The sequence below is a fragment of the Rattus norvegicus genome, chromosome 7, assembly GCF_021556685.1.
Source record: "Rattus norvegicus strain SHRSP/BbbUtx chromosome 7, alternate assembly SHRSP_T2T, whole genome shotgun sequence".
NCBI classification, from domain to species: Eukaryota; Metazoa; Chordata; class Mammalia; order Rodentia; family Muridae; genus Rattus; species Rattus norvegicus.
Genome location: NC_141540.1, coordinates 99,407,174 through 99,421,692, shown reverse-complemented (window position 1 = coordinate 99,421,692; position 14,519 = coordinate 99,407,174). Strand labels below are relative to the sequence as shown.

Sequence of the window (14,519 nt, the reverse complement as noted above, 5' to 3'; positions counted from 1 at the left end):
TTCAGTCCCTGTGTTCTCATACAGTTTGTTTTTATACGGCAGAGTTTTAGATTCTTCTTTGTTTCTTCCCTTGCCTGCCTTGATTCCAGCATCCGATATGGTATCTACGATGCCAGTACAGTGTTATAATGTCTTTTCTTTTTGTTTGGGAATAATGGGAGTAATCGAAATTAACATAGGCCCTTGACAACAAACTGAACGTACCTAGCATCTAACTCACATGGGGTCCTTTGGTGAGGGTTCCTTGTATACTCTCTCACTGAAAGCTCACCACCTCAAAGACCCTGAACATTATTCATAAAGATAAAGAACCCACATAGAAAAATATATTTAGAGGCATGCCCATAATCAAAGAGCTGAGAATTTATCCAATCAAGGCTCTATTGCAGGGAGCTAGAGAGATGGCTCAGCTAGCAAGAGCATTTGCTGCTCTTCTAGAGGACCTGGGTTCAGTTTGAGCACCCATACGGTGACTCACAACTGTCTGTAACTCCAGTTCCAGGGGATCTAATGTCCTCTCTTGGCCTCCATTAGCACAAGGCAGACATGGTATACTTGCACACATAAAATAAAGTTTTAAAAAAGATTGTGTCAGAGCTGACAGATTCTAGGGTTCTTCTTTGAGCCTCTGTGGAGAGGCAGATGCACTATACACCCTGTTTCTCTTCCTTGACATCTATTTAAAAAGAGAGAGAGGAATCTAATAATCAGGCAAGGTTATTGAACATGGAAAGCAGGTACTGTCTAAAAAAGAATCATCCCCTCCTTGGGACATACACCAAACGTGAGCTTTGCTGTGCCCTGAGAGAAGTGGACGAAGGTTCAAGTCGGACAAGGACAGATCCCCCTGGGGGTGATTATGCAGAGCTCTGCTGTTCACAGGTCATGAGAGGTTCTGTTCCCTTTGGAATAGTGTCAGCTCTCCTTTCCAAAGTGGGCTGAATAGAATGGATCAGCCCTGGCTAAACCCCAAACCCTTGATATATAAAAGAAAAAAAAAGCAATTAAATATTCAGCCTGACTCCTGGTTTTGAATTCCACCCATTTGTCTTTCACTCTGTGCATCTGCTTTTTAATTCCTGGTGGCCTTGCCTTCTCTCTCTCTCTCTCTCTCTCTCTCTCTCTCTCTCTCTCTCTCTCTCTCTCCCCACCCCCATCAGTCATCAGTCTGTATCTACATGTCATGTGACTCAAAAGTGAAGATTAGAGGAAAAAAAATATCTCTGTATTCTAAGCCTGGCAACTTCTATTTTTATCCACAGCTGTTGGAGCTGATAGCAAAGTCACAGCTCACATCCCTGAGTGGCATCGCCCAAAAGAACTTCATGAACATTTTGGAAAAAGTAGTACTGAAAGGTGAGCTTCCCCTGCCCTCTCTCGGCCCTTTTTCTAGGTGTGGGAATAGGCATCTCAAGTAGATGTCACTGGGTTTAAAGACACATGCGCCTATGGAAGTGAAGACTGCCAGCTGAACCTCAGGAGTAAAGCTTCCAGCTCAGACAAGCGGTGCCACCCATGCCCTTGGCAAAGGGCAAGAGCACTGCCCCCTTGTCATTCCTCTAGGATCATATGTTTGCCCTGCTTCGAGTTTGGCTGGCTTCTCAATGAGGACATGAACCTCACCCTGCACCATGGAGTTTCTATCTTCCCAAGAAATGGAGCTGTGCGCAAAAGCAGAATTGAGGCATAAACTGAACTAGAGGGAACCTTAAGACCTCTGGCTCGACTGAGTCATGTCACATATAGGGGAACTGAGGCGTATGAGAAATGGTTGTCTAGAGAAGTGACAGACAGGGTTAGAACCCAACCTTCTGAACCCCAAAACTGCAGTCTTCTACTGATCTAGAAAGATGTCATCTTCTGAACAAAAACACCGCTTTCTGCTCAGGTGGACACTTGGCACTGGTGGGGCAATGGAAACAGAAACGAGTTCTTTAGAAACCCAGGAGAAGGGAACAAAGAGGGACCCAGATGAGAGAAACTCTACCCATTAGCCGAGTGTAGAATAAACACTGGCGAGAAAGAAAGACAGAGGCAGCACTCAGTAACAGGAGCCCACAGGGGAGAAGAAAAGCCCACTTGTAATATGCCTGGCTTCAGTAACATAACTTTGATTTCATTTTTTCCACTCAAGTTCTTGAAGACCAGCAAAACATAAGACTCATACGGGAACTTCTCCAGACCCTCTACACATCCTTATGCACGCTGGTCCAGAGAGTCGGCAAGTCCGTGCTGGTGGGCAACATCAACATGTGGGTGTATCGAATGGAGACCATTCTACACTGGCAACAGCAGCTGAACAGCATCCAGATCAGCAGGGTAAGTGACCCAGCCACCCCCCATGCCATGGTTCCCTCCACTTAGCCACCGAGCAGAAGTCCAGGACTCAGTGATACAGGAGCTAAGGCACTTCTGATTTGATGCCTCGTCCCGGAGGGTGGCATGAGGGGCATCCAGAGGGAGGGGAGTGGGAAGAGAAACTTGGCAAAAGTAGGTGGAAGGAATGTGAAGGATAACAGACAACCGGAGCATCGCGCAGAACGACGTTGGGGGCAGGGTGCTGGCTGTCCTGCTGAAGTCTTCAGTGTGGCTTGGGGGAGCTCTCCTTTCCTCAGAAAGAATGAGCTGTTTGTGGATTGGGGTTAGTCCCCAGAAGACAGGCTTGGAGAACTGGTACTACCGGCCTTTTAAAATCTCAGTTCCATTTATTGGTAGTGATGACAAGGGATGCCTTTGAAGCAAGCCTGAGCGTACATGTAAGAAAATACTGAGTCAGACTCACTCAGAGCCTGTAAGTTATTGGCATAGGGCCACATGTATCAGACCTTTGTTTCGGCTTTCCGAATTAAAACCTCATTGTTGGCTCCCGTCGTCTTAATGGTGAGCAGGAAGACTTGAGACATACAGAAACCTGTGACTGCTATTGGTGTGATCTCAGTCTCTCCGGTGGACAGGCACACTCGGGAGCCTCACAGGACACTTAGCTTACTTATCTTATCAGACCCTGGGCTGGGTAAGTGGCTTCCGGGACCCATACAGTTTGGAACTGTACCATGTATCAGGTGAAGGTGACCTGCAGAAAGCCGTATGGTCTGTTGTAAATAGTTGCCATGTGACAGTTCCAAAAAAAAAAAAGCATTCCCTCTTTACAACTAATGATTTTTCTGTGCCTTGGTTTCTTAAATTCTGAAAGATAGAAACCTCTACGTGGCTTCCTAAGAGTCACTTAGGCTAAAACCCACACTTGTGAGCACCCACGTATCCACGTACAGGCACACACATGCACGCACACACATGCACATGCCTGCAAACACATGCGTGCACAGAGCAGAGCCCGAATGTAGGGCACCTTTCAGAAATTAGCCCCACTGTCGCATTGTTTTAAGAAAATTAAGCATGTATTATGAACAGTGTGATGTAATGATTTATCCCAGTCTCTCCCCAAAAGAAAGGCAGAGCTTAACATTGTACATTTAAGACCAGAATTCCATCTCACACACAAAAAAACTGGAGCAGACCTGCTACATGATTTCTAGCATTCTCTATGGCCTGCACTGAATACTTCCCCAAAGAAGTATTTCCCAAAGAAAATTTCCAGCCAGTGACAGAAATGAACAAGGCCCATTTGTCCTAATGACAGCTGCCCTCTAGCAACTTTGGAGCATCCATTTCGATACTCATGCTTGCCCTGAGCTCTGCTCCCTCTGGCTACCTCAGATGAGCATGTCACCTACACTGATAGCCCATTCCTTGTACTTCTGTGTCCTTTCTTCCTTAAAACCCTCTTTAGTTAATGCCCAAACACTCTTGAAAAGCAGCCGTTGTAATTACTATTACCCTACAGAGGCTGGCATTGAAGTGGGGACCAGAGGGTTCCAGTGACCTTCCCAGCCTACACAGCAATTCGGCTAAGAGCTGAGGTCAGAAGCTTGGACTGTTTATTCCTAAAATGGCAAAGTGTGCTTAGCATCACTGGCTTCCAAACGTTTCCCCGTCTAGTTCCCTTCCATGTATTTATCCACTGATCCAGCTTATTTAAAAAAAAAAAAAAACCTCTTTAATCCAATGAAGTCTTCTACAGAAGAGATCGACACTAACGTGCGTCTCCTCCAACATCTGCTTTAGATGCTTCAGAGACCGCCACACCTCTACACATTACATCGGGGTCCCTTAGCTCCTAGCCTTCCTGGCCCAGCCCAACTCTTAAAGCCCCTATCACTCATTCTTCAGAACCAGAACCACTCTGACTAGGTAAAATGATCTCGTGCACATACACGTCTGTCTCTACCCACTGCTTTATAGTTTTCAGATGAAAAGACACTGTCATCTCCTGCTCTATACCTGGCAGAGGCAGTCAGTTGATTTCAGTCAAAGAGGTGAATGTTTGTTTGAAGAGGCAGCTCCCCACCGCTGCCTGCTGAAGTTCATTTTCAGGGCTCGGAGGGGCAGGATTGGAGAATATCATCCTAGATTCTGGATGACAAAGATAAGTTAGCAACTGCAAGATTTGGACATAGTATTCAGTCTCCCCATGCTTCGCTTTCGACCTTTGGAAAACAGAGTCTGAGATGCCCATCTCGTAGCCCTGTGTGAGATTTAACATGAGTTTGCATAAACTAGTGTACAGACAGCATCTGGAACAGGGCCTGGTATGTGGTAAGCATTATTATAGATGCATTAGGTGTTATGATCAAAGGCTTGCCTGCACACACACACACACACACACACACACACACACACACAGAGTAAATCCTTCCCATGTGATAATTAACTTATCCAGTAATTAATTGTAATTAAGATAAATGAATGAAATTTACTGGCCACTGTGCTGAGTGTGTCTGTACATGACCTCATCGCTTCTACCCAGCCACATTTCAAGATTCTCCTTCCCTTGTTTTGTAAATGAGAAAAATCATCCTCAGTGTCCACAGGGGATAGACTCAAAGGCACCCGAGGATGCCCTGGATGCAAGGGTCTTGCACACAGCACACAGTGGCTAATGACCATGCAATAGCCTGCACACATCCTCCTCGGCACTGCGGGATCACCTCTAGCCCCATTGTAAAACCTTGTAGGATGCTCTGGACATAGGACAGGAGCACAAGAAAAAAAGCCTGCACACAGTCAGTACAAATGCATCTTTTTATGAGTATTTCCATCTGTGGCTTATTGAGTTCAAGGATATGGAAACCAAAAACATGGAGAGCAGAGTGTGACTGCACTGGGGCCTCTACACAGGAGGTCTGGCATCAGACTCCAGGTTGCTCAGGAAGCTACACCTTTAACTACTGGTCCTTTCTACACTCTGTCCTCCCCTGAACCCACTAGGGGGCTCTGAGCTGTATTGTTCTGAGAGCTTAAAGAAAAGCATCCCACATAAATCCCCGCTCTTAAGGGGCATGGCAGCTCAGGCCTGTAATCTCAGCACACTTGGGAAGCGGAGTCAGGAGAACGGGAAGTTCAAGACCATCCCCAACTACTAACAAATCTGAAACCAGCCTAGGCTATGAGATCCTGTGGGTCATGGGAGGGGAGAGAGGGAAGGCAGGGGGTGGGGAGAAAATGAGAACCCTCCACTTCAGTCTGGACTGTTTTTATATTTGTCAGAAAGAGAAGTATGTTAATCCATGAAAATATTCAAGTGTCTTTCGTAGTAAATGCTTCCTCTGTGCCCAAGTCCTGCCACCGTTGTCCCAGCACATAACCTTGTTTGCCTTAGAAATCTTCATATCTAATTCTTTCAAGCCAACTTTTATTGGCAGACATAATTTATATAATGAAGGATGAAGGACAAAATTAAGGGCTCTGGTTTGTAGGAAAAATAAGATATAATTATGGTGCTGTGGGCAAAGCAGTGTTTTGGAAAATGGGAGCTGGGGTAGACACAAATGGAGTTTAGCCAACTGCTTGACTGGGGCTGCAAGAGTGACGTACTTTTCCTTTTATATGTTTATATTCAAAAGGAAGAAGGCATGCAAGCAGTTAACCATTTATCAGGAGTAAGGGCTTGGCACGAGGTCTGGGCAAGGGTTTTGGAAAAGTTCAGGTTTGAAAATTTGACAGAGCAAAACTCTGCCAAGCAAGTGTGCCTTTAATGGGAGTTAATGTAATAATTGGCCTGGGAGTTTTAACCAAAAAAGTCGAGGCTTTGAAGTGTTGGAAACAAAAAGAAAACCCCATGGCAGTTTTATTAGCTCTTATGATCAACAGCAGATGATAAACGGCAGAGAGGTCGAGGGCTTTCTGCAGCAATACCAAGCCCTAAATGTTACAAACAATTGAAAGTTGAGCCCAACAGCCTGGGGTATAAGAGAGCAGTAAAAACTGTCAGGTCACAGGCACTTCTGAAGAAACAGGAGGCCTGAGTCCACTGCAGGTCCAAGATCATGGGAGCTAGAAGGATCGTTGGCAGTATTCTAAACACAGGCTTTGGGAGCTGGGTAGACTGAGACCCAGTCTCCTCAAGATGCTATTTGCATCTGCTCTTTGCCCACGTGACACCCTCCCACGTGACACCCTCCCACGTGACACCCTCCCATGTGACATCCATTCTTCTCACTACCCGCTTAAGCCCCTCTGTGGCTTCCCACTGGTACCTGTCCTGACTGCCCAGGGACTCAGATGATTGCCAAGACAATGACACTGACACTGACACAGTGAGGCTGGTACCAAGAAAACCCTGGAGTCTCCCATGTGATCGGGCTCTGCTCTGCTTCCTACAGTTTCTCCCCCCAGAAATTGGATGAGAAAAATAATCCCTATTCCCAGAGCATTATTTTCCCCTGCACAGCTCTGCACCTGGTCACAGTAAATGCCACAAGGGCTCTTTGTACTGGACTAGTCTCTAAGGCCTCCAAGGTACACCTGCTGTAGGTCTAGGTGAGGTATCTTGAGATCATTAAAATTTAAAATAAGAAAGGTCTTGCATTAAGCTTGGGGGTATAGAGGAGGTTCCTTCAAAAGCTCCTGGTTGATTGCAGGTGAATACTATATGTAGATGAGCTGTTTTTAAAACATTCCCTGCAGGGGCTGGAGAGCTCTCTCACTGTTGCTCTTGCAAAAGACCTGGGTTCACTTCCCACCACCCACCCACATGGTGGCTCACAACCATCTGAACTCCAATTGCAGGGATCTGATACCTTCTTCTGATCTCCATGGGCTGCACATATATACATGCAGGCAAAACACTCATGCATGTAGAATAAATAAAGGGGTTTTTAAAAAATTAAATGTTCCGTGATATGAATAGGACTGCCTCAGTTACAGCATAGCTTAGCTCAAAGGGTTTGGGGGCCAACCATTCCCAGTGTGTACAAACAGATATAAACACAAACATATACAGAAACATGCATACATATAAACTCAAACGGAAACATGCACAAACCCACATACACACATACAAACACACACACACACACACACACACACACATACACACACACGCACGCACGCACAAACACAGTGTCTCTGCGTTATTCTTGTTTAACTATTTGGATTTTTAGTCCATTGCACTAATATTTTTATTAAGTGCTTATGATGTTACAAACACCAAAACACAATAGGGAAACAAAGCAAAATTCCTGCTGTCCAGAGGTCCTTAGGATCTGAAAGGAATACTTAACTGGGTGTTTCTTTTTTTTTTTTTTATTTTATTAACTTGAGTATTTCTTATATACATTTTGAGTGTTATTCCCTTTCCCGGTTTCCGGGCAAACATCCCCCTAATCCCTTCCCCTCCCCTTCTTTATGGGTGTTCCCCTCCCCATCCTCCCCCCATTGCCGCCCTCCCCCCAAAAATCTAGTTCACTGGGGGTTCAGTCTTAGCAGGACCCAGGGCTTCCCCTTCCACTGGTGCTCTTACTAGGATATTCATTGCTACCTATGAGGTCAGAGTCCAGGGTCAGTCCATGTATAGTCTTTAGGTAGTGGCTTAGTCCCTGGAAGCTCTGGTTGCTTGGCATTGTTGTACATATGGGGTCTCGAGCCCCTTCAAGCTCTTCCAGTTCTTTCTCTGATTCCTTCAACGGGGGTCCTATTCTCAGTTCAGTGGTTTGCTGCTGGCATTCGCCTCTGTATTTGCTGTATTCTGGCTGTGTCTCTCAGGAGCGATCTACATCCGGCTCCTGTCGGTCTGCACTTCTTTGCTTCATCCATCTTGTCTAATTGGATGGCTGTATATGTATGGGCCACATGTGGGGCAGGCTCTGAATGTGTGTTCCTTCTGTGTCTGTTTTAATCTTTGCCTCTCTCTTCCCTGCCAAGGGTATTCTTGTTCCCCTTTTAAAGAAGGAGTGAAGCATTCACATTTTGATCATCCGTCTTGAGTTTCATTTGTTCTAGGCATCTAGGGTAATTCAAGCATTTGGGCTAATAGCCACTTATCAATAAGTGCATACCATGTGTGTTTTTCTGTGATTGGGTTACCTCACTCAGGATGATATTTTCCAGTTCCAACCATTTGCCTACGAATTTCATAAAGTCATTGTTTTTGATAGCTGAGTAATATTCCATTGTGTAGATGTACCACATTTTCTGTATCCATTCCTCTGTTGAAGGGCATCTGGGTTCTTTCCAGCTTCTGGCTATTATAAATAAGGCTGCTATGAACATAGTGGAGCATGTGTCTTTTTTATATGTTGGGGCATCTTTTGGGTATATGCCCAAGAGAGGTATAGCTGGATCCTCAGGCAGTTCAATGTCCAATTTTCTGAGGAACCTCCAGACTGATTTCCAGAATGGTTGTACCAGTCTGCAATCCCACCAACAATGGAGGAGTGTTCCTCTTTCTCCGCATCCTCGCCAGCATCTGCTGTCACCTGAGTTTTTGATCTTAGCCATTCTCACTGGTGTGAGGTGAAATCTCAGGGTTGTTTTGATTTGCATTTCCCTTATGACTAAAGATGTTGAACATTTCTTTAGGTGTTTCTCAGCCATTCGGCATTCCTCAGCTGTGAATTCTGTGTTTAGCTCTGAACCCCATTTTTTAATAGGGTTATTTGTCTCCCTGCGGTCTAACTTCTTGAGTTCTTTGTATATTTTGGATATAAGGCCTCTATCTGTTGTAGGATTGGTAAAGATCTTTTCCCAATCTGTTGGTTGCCGTTTTGTCCTAACCACAGTGTCCTTTGCCTTACAGAAGCTTTGCAGTTTTATGAGATTAACTGGGTGTTTCTTAAGGGGAAGAGGTTGTGCAGAAGAGAGAGTTGCAGACAGCCATGGAGGAGCTTTTAGCAATTCTTAGGAAGGTGCGGTGAAGGAGACCTATGGGAAACACATACACAGAAATGGTCATCAGAGGAAATGGTTGCTTTTTGTTTCGTTTTGCTTTGCTTTCTTTGGTGTTTGGATTTTTGAAACGTGGTCTCTCTCTGTGTAGGATAGCTCCTGACTGTCCTAGAACTCTCTATAAACTCCTAGAGATCCTCCTATCTCTACCTACCAAGTGCTGGGATTAAAGACATGTGCCACCATGCCCGATGGAAATGGGTTTGAAGTGAATCTGAGACAAGAGACGGCCAGGAGGGGTGAGGGCACTGTGCACAGGTAGTCGAGATGTGGTTTGGGTGCCAGAGAATATACCGAAATGGAACAATCTGAGGTCACAGAGGATGGTGAGATGGGAGGCCAAGGGTCTGCCCGGGTCACCCGTCCTGGGCAGTAGCACTTTTGGAAGGTAGCGAGTCTTGCAGCTTAATAGTGAAGTGAATGAAGTATAAGAATCTGCCATGTTTCCATGCACTGGGCAGTGGATGGCCCCATGCCACGCATGGATGGACAGTGGGTGGCTCACACCATGCACATATGGGTAGTAGATGGCCATACAACATGTATATATAGACAGTGGGTGGCCTCACACCATACACATGAAGACAGTGGATGGCCCCATACCATCACAGCGGATGGCCACACACCTTGTGCATAGGGTCGGTGGATGGCTACACACCATACATGTATGGGCAGAATTAATTGGACTTAGTGGGTTGTCAAACAAAAAAAAAAAAAGATGAGGTGATAGAGAGATGGCTCAGTGGTTAAGCGTGCTTACTGCTCTTGCAGAGGATCTGGGTTCAGCTCCTAGCATCCACATGGCAGCTCATAACCATTAGTAACTCCAGTTCTAAGGGCTTTGTCGCCCTCTTGTAACTTCTACAGGCACAAAGCATGGATGTGGTGCAGTTACAGACATGCAGACACATACACAGAAAATAAAAACAAATCATCAACTTGAAGTTGGGGAGGGACCTGTTAGGGAAAGATACCAGGGGGTTAGGGGAGGGAAATTGGATGAACAGTTTCATTCTATACATCCATGAAATTCTCAAGAATAAAGGAAAGTATAGCCAGGCTGTGCTGGCACACGCCTTTAATTCCAGTACTCAAGAGGCAAGAAGCAGGAAGATCTCTGAGTTCAAGGCCAGCCTGGTCTACAGAGCAGGTTCCAGGACAGCCAGAAAGATCTACACAGAGAAACTCTTTCCCCACCTATCCCCCTCAAATATATATATATATATATATATATATATATATATATATATATATATATTTCCATCATGTGCTATTTAGAGAGCTCTTTAGAGCAGAAGCTTGCAAACACAAGGAAAGCCTGCTGGCAGCCATCATCCAAGCCACTCCAGGCTGTTCTCTGGGAGACCCTGCCATGGCTCCCGCTTCTACATTGAACCGGGAGCATTACTGCTTAGGAATCTAGTAGTAGATTGGAAGAGCAGGACATTCTGGGAGCAAGCTGCCTGGAAAATGGCACTTTTTTGCTTATCATCCACCCTTCTCTCTGCAGCCGGCCTTCAAAGGTCTCACGATCACCGACCTGCCTGTGTGCTTACAACTGAACATCATGCAGAGGCTGAGCGATGGGCGGGACCTGGTCAGCCTGGGCCAGGCAGCCCCAGACCTGCATGTGCTCAGTGAAGACCGGCTACTGTGGAAGAGACTCTGCCAGTACCACTTCTCAGAGCGGCAGGTCAGTGAAACCCAGTGGCCTGTCCCTTTGTGTTCCCTGCCCTGACCCATCCCTCTCCAGCATGCAGTGCCCCCCAACATTAAAATTGTTTTCATTGCTACTTTACAACTGTAATTTTGCTACTATTATGAATCGTAATGTAAACACCTGGATTTTCTGATGGTCTAGGAGACCCCTGTGAAAGGGGTATTTGACCTGGGTGGTCGGGACCCACAGGTTGAGAACCATTGGTCCGAGGCGTTTCTAAGTCAATGTGAGGTTTTTACTTTTTGGTTCCTTGTTGTTACCATCATTGTCTTAATAGAGGAAAAAGAAATCCCTAACCCAGTTTATATTTTATGGATCACCCCGAAATTTCACAAATCAGTATTTCCTCTTTTCCTTAAAAAAAAAAAAGGAGTGGGGGTGGGGATTTAACTCAGTGGTAGAGTGCTTGCCTAGCAAGCGCAAGGCCCCGGGTTCGGTCCTCAGCTCCGGAAAAAAAAAAAAAAAAAGGACATTTTATGCTGCTTTACATTCAAGCAGGTTTATAAACATTACTTCCTTTTATCCACCCACCAAGGAAGTGTAGATATTGTCATGCCCACTTCTACCAGGCGAAGAGACCAAGGCCACAAATGACCAGTGTATTCAAATTATTGAAATGACTCTCAGAATGCAACATTTGAATTGGACCTGTGGACACCCTATCAACGTGTTCTTCCTCATGCTGCCACAGGGTTTTTCTCCAATTCTTCATATGTGTGCGTTCATCCAGTGGGTTCTTTTCATGACTCCACTGGTACTTCAATGTAAAAAAAGCCACGGTGCTAATAACCATGTCTTCGTAGAAATAATCACTCAGGTCTACAGCAAAGAAAATATTGAATTGGCTTCTGGGCGTGACCTAAGCTTTGAAGGAGCAGCCAGAAGCATCATAAATACAGTCAGTAGGAAAAAGAAATCATAGCTACCTGTTTGTTTGGAGAGCTGGGTACGCAGTACTGTGAGTGGGAAGAGCTAAGGAAGTGTGGCTTTATAACTTGAGTGTTTCTCCATTTCATTTTTAGATCCGCAAGCGATTGATCTTGTCTGACAAAGGGCAGCTGGATTGGAAGAAGATGTACTTTAAGCTTGTGCGATGTTACCCAAGAAGAGAACAGTATGGGGTCACCCTGCAGCTTTGCAAACACTGCCACATTCTCTCCTGGAAGGTACGGGTCTGTGCTGGCTTGACACAAGCTAAAGTCATTTGGGAAGTGGGACCCTCGATTTAGAAAATGTCCCCACCAAATTGACTGGTGGGCAAGTCCATGTGGCAGTCTCTTGATTGGTGATTGATGTAGAAGGACCCAGCTGACTGTCAGCAGTGCCACTCCTGGGCTGGTGGTCCTGGGTGCTATAGCAAAGCAGGCTGAGCAAGCCATGGGGAGCAGGCCAGTAATCAGTGGGTGAAGCCTCTGCTTCAGTCCCTGTCTCCAGGTTCCCGCCTTGAGTTCCTGCCCTGATTTCCCTGAGCCAGACCCTGAGGCAGCAGTGCCAGCAACATGAGGCTGGCTGTTCTTGCCTATCTCAGCCCCCAACTTATGAGGAGAGTAAAACTCATTCAATACTTGGACAGGGAAGGAAACTCAAAGACTTTCATCCCCTCTACCCCTTATATTGATTTGTCTCTGAGACCTGTTCACCATCTGTCTTTGTATGCACTGTAGGCAAGCACTAATTCCTTAGCTTCACAGAGCCTTGGAATTCTGGGGGGGGGGGGGTGTCAATCGTTGAATGTGCTCTGTTTGTGTATACACATATCTGTACAGGTGCACATATGCACACGTGAGCACATACTCATGCTGAGGCCAGAGGTCACAGTCTCCTGTTTTTCTCAATAGCTCTCCACTTTTCAATTTTTTAATTTTTTGCTTTTCGTGAACCTGGAGCTCACCAGTTTAATTAGACTCTTTGACTAGTTTGACTAATTGACAGTTTGACTAAACCAATGAACTCCAGAGACCCACCTATCTTGACCCTACCCATCTCCCCCAGTGCTAGGGCTTCAAGATGCATACCTCCATGCCCAGATTTGGTGTGGGTACGAGGAATCCAAACCCAGATCCTTGTGATCTCACACACCAGTCACTTGACCCACTAACTGCTTTCCCCAGCCCCTTAATTCCGTGGCATTCTTTTGTTTTTAAGATGTATTGGTACTTTTAATCACGCACATGCATACACATTTAAGCGTGGTTATGCATGTGTGAGATCAGTAACTCCAGCCCTGAAAGAGGATATCAGCTACCTTGGAGCCAAAGTTACAGGTGACTGTGAGTCTCTTGACCCAGGGACAAGAACCAAATGTGGGTCACCTGCAAGAGCAGTACATGCTCTTAACCACTGAGCTGTCTTCCCAGCCCCTACAGTGGCATTCTTGACAGAGAATTGTTAAAGACTGGGTAGTGCTTTACAGCACCAGCGAACTGCCACCAAGCACTCAGCTCTAACCATGACGCTCTTTCTAGGGCACTGACCATCCATGCACGGCCAACAACCCAGAGAGCTGCTCCGTCTCACTTTCACCCCAAGACTTTATTAACTTGTTCAAGTTCTGAACACGCACACGCCAACACTTCAGAAGGCCCCTGATTGGATGGTTGGGAGTCTGGACACTTCGTTTGTAAATAGTGTACATTTGAAGCATTGGCCTGAAACTGCTGGGATACGTCATGGAGAAGACAACGGTGGGAAGAGATGCGGTTGCCAATGGAAACTTACAAATGTGAATTTCACATTACAACTGGTACAGAAAAGCAAAAAATACTGTAAATAGACGTTTCCCCACCCCCCCCACCCCTAACAATTTGCAAGCAAGACTATAAGGGCAAGAACTCTGTGTCCGCCATGAACATGGAGTCCTCTTAAGTTCCCTAGGAAGAAAAAGGCAAAACTCAAGGACAAGATGGAACACTCTTTATAATGTGAAAATGTTGTTGGGACAAAACAAGGAAGAAGGAGAAGGAGAAGGAAGCTACGATTGAGAAACCCTTGGGCTTCGGGTTTGGATTCGGGGTTTGCTTTGAAGAGGCAAAGAAGTCCACCCACCTGAAATCTGCACGGGCCTGAGTCCTTAGCCTATGAAGATGCCACACAATGGTCTACCTCTAAAAGCATAGCGTGCTCTCTGGCAACATACATTATCTAGCAGGCAAAGTCTGTGTTTCATGTAAGTTCTATACTCTGTAAAGTGTTCTAAGCTGGGAAGGCTGGCAGAAAGAGAGAAAAAAGAGCCCTGTCTCGTTCTGACTTCCTGATCCCCCAACCCCTCTCAGTACCTTCGTCTTTTTTCCTTCCATGGTGTAGCTCCTGTTGGGAACCAGGAGACCAGTTAAAGAGCAGCAGAAGCCATGAAGAGAGAATTAGGCTCTGCAACACTCCCAGTTTAACAATTCCTTCTTCCTAACTTCTAACTTCTGGGCCTGTCTGGGCTTCTTGGGTGTCTTCATGGATAAGTGAATATCTGGGACCTTTAGTGGAGTCTGTGAACTGAGGCCTGAGAGACACGTTTTTTTCA

At 45.8% G+C, this 14,519-nt stretch overlaps 1 protein-coding gene across 1 annotated transcript in view; it reads left to right on the top strand.

Annotated features, from left to right (window-relative positions):
• The window catches only part of Fbxo32 (F-box protein 32), a 33,808-nt gene extending 20,050 nt beyond the window's left edge, over positions 1 to 13,758 (top strand). Inside the window, 5 exon segments of the mRNA NM_133521.2 lie at positions 1,263 to 1,356; positions 2,135 to 2,319; positions 10,796 to 10,978; positions 12,028 to 12,171; positions 13,471 to 13,758. Of these exon segments, the coding sequence (NP_598205.2) occupies positions 1,263 to 1,356; positions 2,135 to 2,319; positions 10,796 to 10,978; positions 12,028 to 12,171; positions 13,471 to 13,560 (696 nt within the window). The 3' untranslated portion in view covers positions 13,561 to 13,758.
• Positions 13,759 to 14,519: the final 761 nt, after the last annotated feature.